Source organism: Megalopta genalis, chromosome 3 (assembly GCF_051020955.1).
Source record: "Megalopta genalis isolate 19385.01 chromosome 3, iyMegGena1_principal, whole genome shotgun sequence".
NCBI lineage: Eukaryota > Metazoa > Arthropoda > Insecta > Hymenoptera > Halictidae > Megalopta > Megalopta genalis.
The window spans coordinates 7,303,261-7,309,260 of NC_135015.1; the positions used below are offsets into that span (position 1 = coordinate 7,303,261).

The 6,000-nt window shown below is 38.7% G+C and overlaps 1 protein-coding gene across 3 annotated transcripts in view; it reads left to right on the forward strand.

The window, feature by feature from the left end:
- The window catches only part of Lim1 (LIM homeobox 1), a 54,124-nt gene extending 48,693 nt beyond the window's left edge, over positions 1-5,431 (forward strand). For 2 of the 3 annotated variants that reach the window (XM_076519740.1, XM_076519743.1), the window contains exons 7-8: positions 1,567-1,755; positions 4,215-5,431. In XM_076519740.1, the coding sequence (XP_076375855.1) occupies positions 1,567-1,755; positions 4,215-4,330 (305 nt within the window). In that variant the 3' untranslated portion in view covers positions 4,331-5,431. The remainder of the gene's footprint in view (positions 1-1,566; positions 1,756-4,214) is intronic. The other variant, XM_076519741.1, reaches the window with a different exon arrangement.
- Positions 5,432-6,000: the final 569 nt, after the last annotated feature.

Genomic DNA, 6,000 nt, shown 5'->3' on the forward strand with positions numbered 1-6,000 from the left:
GAATGAAATACGCAAAGAATATGCATTTAGAGAGATCGAGATCAAACTTCGGAAAATATGTATTCCTTTTATAACGAGCCTCCACGAAGCATTGAAATAAGCACCAACATTATTAGACTGCGGATGTTTATGCGAATATTGATCTTCATGGATCAACCGAGGCAAAAAAGTATTTCTTTCAACACGAACGTTCCTTGCTTTTATCGTCTTAATTCTGGTTTGTAAATTTTGTAAAATACAGAACCTGCTTTTGTATCTTCCGTCCACAATATACCGCGGCGTTCTTAAATCCTTTCGTGATTGCGGACTAGATATCACGCGACCTGACGTGTCGTCGCTTGACACTGTAGACGAGATTTCGCACACACATGCTTAACATATTTCACGTTACTGTGAATCAAGGTGTTAAGATTTCTATCAGGTTCGGACTGAACCAAAGGCCGCGTTCACGAACCTAACCGCCTCCCTTACGAGCCACGAACATGAATGCATATCCATTTTGAACGCATAAAATCCGACGTCTAAACATTAGGCTGAGGATGTTTATGCAAATTTATATTTTCTTCGCCGTTTATCAAGAAACCGGGGAAGGTAGCATTTTTTTTCTGATAATACTAGCTTTAATGTTGCAAAATTTAAATAATCGAGATAATACTGTAGAGATTTCTTTCGGCTAGATCCAGTCGAAATCTTATGTATTAATTTGATTTGATTTGTTTTCAAACCCACTTCTTTGAGGCTTCGTATTGGACTTATTATAAATATTTAATGATTCGAATTGACTGCGAAGAAAACAGAATTTAGATGAAACGAAATTATCTTATAATGACAATTGCTTGAGTCGCACTTGAGTCTGTGCTATGAGCAATATCCTTCTCGTTCCTAAATCTAATCGTCTGATCACATGCAAAAACTTTTCTAAAACATCCACATTTTTGAGTTCGCTGCTTTACATAATTTACGTTACCCTATTTTCCATCCTACAAATAGACCATTCGTAATATACTCGAATCTGTACCACGAGCGATATTCCCCTCCTTCATAAATTTGGTTAACAAAGTAACGTCCGATCATGTTCAAGAACACTTTCCATTTCTCTTGCAAACCCCACTTTCTCGAGTTTCGCCAGCTTTGTCGCAGTGCGATATCTTTAACGAGTGAACGCTCGCAGAAGGTCGCGAGACCGATGCAGTTCTTCCGAAAAGATTCGTGCCCACTAGAAGCGCATAAAGATCCGCAGTCTAATAATCATCACTTATCCGCTACGAGAGGGACGGCAAACGCGAGCGGTGCAAGCTCTCAGTAATCGATCGGACCGCGTATCGTTCCATCGCTCTCAGACAATCGCAGCTGGAGAATGGTGCACGCGAAACGCATAGGTTGTTTCAAGTTAGTCGGTTTGTACCGGCCGGTTTACATCAACTCGCGATCCTGCGATCGGAACTGTCTCTCGTCGGGATTCCACCGTTAGTACATATAGTAAACATCGTAGCGGGTAGGTAGGTCGCGATAATTATGACAGCCGGGTTCGGAGATAGCAGGCCGGATACGATCCTCCCTGAATAGTGCGTAATCTGTTCCTGACAGGTTTGGACCCGGCGAGTTTAGCGGGTATGGCGGCCGCAGTGGCGGTGACAGGGGAATATCCACCACCGGGTGCGGGAGGCGGCCCTCCGGAATTTCTCACGGGCCCTCCTGGACAGGGGCCCCCTGCACCTCCTGGCGGTAGCCCCGGCGAGTTCCTAGCACCTACAGGTACGACCAGATACTTTTGCAAGCCTATAATTACCGGACCAATCTATTAGGTCGTCCCGCAGACTCGTGGCGCAATCCTCTCTTCACATAACTTTTCGAGCTTGAAAAAAAAACCAGCTGCCACTTTTTCTTCATTAAGATTTATGTTGCTACGACTGCCACGCTAATGGCGACAATTTGAGAATTATACCGTGCGGGATTGCATTTGCATAAGGTCGGTTGAAAAAGTCTATACTATTTAACACTTTAACCACTAATTTCAACCTTATGTCAAAATTTCATATGTATAACTAACATCGTTGTATAGACTTTCTGCATTGTATAGTTTTTCTGTTTTGTATCATAAAATCGGTACAAACCGTAGGGGAAGTATATACCTATGTGTACATAGACCATATTATTCGACAGTGTTATAAGTTTCACTGAACGTCATTAGGCAGATTGTAAAAATGAAATGAATATTGAAAAAAAATTCGATACTTTCACTGCCACGCCATAAGTATAAAAAATTTCAGAAAATCAGAGTGATATATTTAATTACATTGGAATTGAAAAATTAAGCTGTACGACGTTAATATTTTATCTACCGGTAGCTTCATAATAGCCTTTTTCGAATCGAACATCAATAGTTGAGAATTTCTTGAAACATTTCTCGAAAGCGATAACAATTTCATTCATGATCCAGCAATCTAATTTGGAATTTAATTTGACATCTTTCTTTCGAAAATGTTATTTAAGAGAAAATTATCGAGTTTGTCTTCTAAACACAGCTCAGTCATTGTGAAACCTGTTAATAAGTTTCTGGTGAAGTGTTGATTACCTTTGCAACATTTATATGTTTTACGGACTTTAATAAAATTGGGATGATGAAATAGATTAGCGTAAAAATAACTTTCTACTCTGAGCAAATAATTCCGTCAGAGCCAAATATGGGCTACACGGCAGTCAAAATATCGACACCTTCAGCGCCGAAATTCATTTTTATTGTAATACACTGAACAAACTAAATGTTACTTGAATTTTTAGAATAGAAAAAAGTTGAACTAATATTTTCTATGGTAAATTTTAACTTTCTAGTTTTGGTTTCATTCAATTAATGACTCTGATATTATGGAAATTTTTGAAATTGGTATTCTACACTTAACGTGTTAAAATTTAATAACGTTTTTGGAATTGGGATCAGAATTTTTGAAAAGGGATCAGAATTTTTAAATTTTCATTAGAAGCTTACGTAAAAAGATTTACTGGTTGCAATTGTTTAAACGAATTTTCTACGTATCGTGTAGTAAATTAATCCTTCTGAAGAAATGTGATATCAGTAACTCTTAAAATAGAAGTTTTTGTTTCATCCTGTTATTGAGTTATTAATGTATTATTTATTAAAATAACACCGAAATGTTTAAAACTGTCCAGTGACAACGAATTAATGAGACTGAACGTTAGAATAAAACACATGTAAATCCAATGAACATATATTCTAGGAATTGTGTTATAAAGTAACGTTGCCAACGTATAAAATTGTTATTCAACATTGAAATCAGCACGAATTTATGGGACGACCTAAGAGAGTCTACTTTTCTATTCCAATATCGAAGTACTATTTTTTTTATCGCAAACTTATAAACATTGATGCATGATGTAATGTACAGGGTGTTGAAAAGGTCCCCGAGTATTATTTATTAGTGGCGAGTCATATATATATATATATATGAAGTACTCGCGGTGTTCGTATCGATATTTTATTATGGTCTGATATCAGAGGGATGGTAATCTATTGTACTGATTGGAGAGGCCCTGGATGTATTTGATATTGCACAGTAGCATTTACTCACGCGCGCAGTAAACATCTAGTTTACTGTTTAACCTTTAGAGGGCAGAAAAGCTAATATATTAGCAGGTGTTATGACAATAAAGTGACACATATGAGGAAATTTGACGGCCCTCTAGAGGTTAAGCAACACTACAAGATGACAAGGAACCACAATTCGGCAAAGATTCTAATTGAATAAAACAATGACAACGAAGCAAGCTAATCAGTCAACAATCTTCCATTAACGTTTCTTCATAGTTTCAAACTATTTTCTTACCTTTTCACTACATTATAAGCCTACGTAATTTTACGTTAGCAACCGGTTGTAGTTTGCGCGAAGGTTGCAATCAGGATAACAATTTACTCTTCACTTTATCGCAAGATAAAGATGAGCGTAACCTCATCGATAAGGGAAGGGTTAAACAATTACCAAATCCGCTCGGTAAACGATAATGGCATAAACTAGAGAGGAGGGGGATGGGGCAAGAAAGGGCAGAAGGAGGGTGGGGAGGGACCGCTTCAGCATCCTGTAGTTAAAGCTAGAACACTGTGGAAGACGGCTGGTTATCTTGCGGGCTCGGATCCCACGATTCTCTCGAGAGATCGAGGTTGCGAACGGCACCGATTCGACGGGTTTGATGTTTCTCAGGTGGAGGACAGGGTAATCCCAGCGCCGGCGGGAATGGCGGCGGTCCAGGTGGCGGTGGCAGCGGGGGTGGGTTCCTGGAGCCGCACCAGATGCAGAGCGAAGGGCTGGCCTGGTAGTACGAGTTTTAATTGACGTTATGTTAAAACGAATTACGTTGCGTTCCGTCGTCGCGAGGCCGAAATATCGATCGTTTCGTGGATAAGTCGACCAGTCCCGGCGTTCGACCGATGGGAGGCCTTTCGGCTTTGTTTCATAGGCAGCTCGAGAGACTTGTGGTCCACGGCGAAGGCCGAAAAGTTCCTCGACGACTCGGACTCGGAGGTTCGAGCTTGCAAACTTTGTACGTTACGTTTCTTCCTTTTGTAACATATAAATATGATAAGACGATCGACCATTCAATCTTCGTTTCTATCACGGTTATCATTATTGACATTATTATCTTGATTAGTATTTTTATTATTATTATTATTATTATTATTATTATTATTATTATTATTATTATTATTATTATGGTCGTGGGCGAACGCCCGACGCTGCTATTTTATTATTACTATTATTATTATTATTATTATTATTAATATTATTATTATTGAGAGGAGAAATTATTAAATATTATTAATAATATTATTGTGTATAAAATTTTCGAATGTCCTATCGTGTAATATTATACCCTCCCTGTTGATTACTTTTCGACGTTACTTTAAGGAACGCCCTGTAGATATCTGCTGTTATACATTCGAAAAATCGTACGCGACACACGCATACACAAAGAACATACACGTACGCATACGTTCACATCCACGCGAGCGGGAGCGCGCGCGTACGCGCACAGTTACACGTATATACAGTGACACGTTGATTACACGATGTATGTACACCTGCGTGTACCAAGCACGGACACATACACGCGCTGTAACAGTTAAAACCGCTGTATTAATTATCATTAAAACTACAAATATAAATAGGAATGTGTAACCCGTAACTGTTAAGGCGGCGATCGATGTAAATAAATTGTCTTTTCGCGGGTATATATACAAACGAAACGAAAAACGATGGAAAAAGCGCGCGAGCGAACTTGTTTTAGTAGCTGGACTCTATCACCGAATTAACCGTCTGTAATTGTAATTGCAACGCAAGGAAACACGCGAGGGATACACGCCGCCGCGATGCATAATGATTATAAATATTATTATAATAAACCACCTCGTATTTCCGTATACGTGTCTGTGTGCATCTCTTTCCTGCCTAATTTCTCGATCAAACACCTATTACGGTAAATTCTTCCCAATCTTGTGAACAAAAATGGACAATTTGGGAAGAGGAGATACGATTATTCGAGCCTAGCAGCTCGTACGAAAACGAAGTGCAAGACTCAAATAATCGTATCTCCTCTTCCCAAATTGTCCATTTTTGTTTGCAAGCTGAAGAAAAGTTAGACAGAATTTACTGTATTTATTTTGTGTTCACTTTATTCTTTAAGTACCGAGACGAAGAAACCATTACGCACAGATCTGGAGAAATCGTCGAAGTAGTAAGTACATTTTCAAAATTCCTTACAATATAATATATATAATTATTGCATGTAAATCTTCATTGAACCGCAAGATCACTGGCTATTATAGACTCAGGAGTTTTTCGCGAAAGTTGCGGAACGATTGTAACTTAGTTGGAAACACCGTTTTAATAGTACACTAAATTTACTTTTGGATAGAAATACTTCCTTGGTGAAACTGTTACGAAAGATTTCACGAGGTACCTGTAGTAGGATTTCAAAAATACGTTTAAT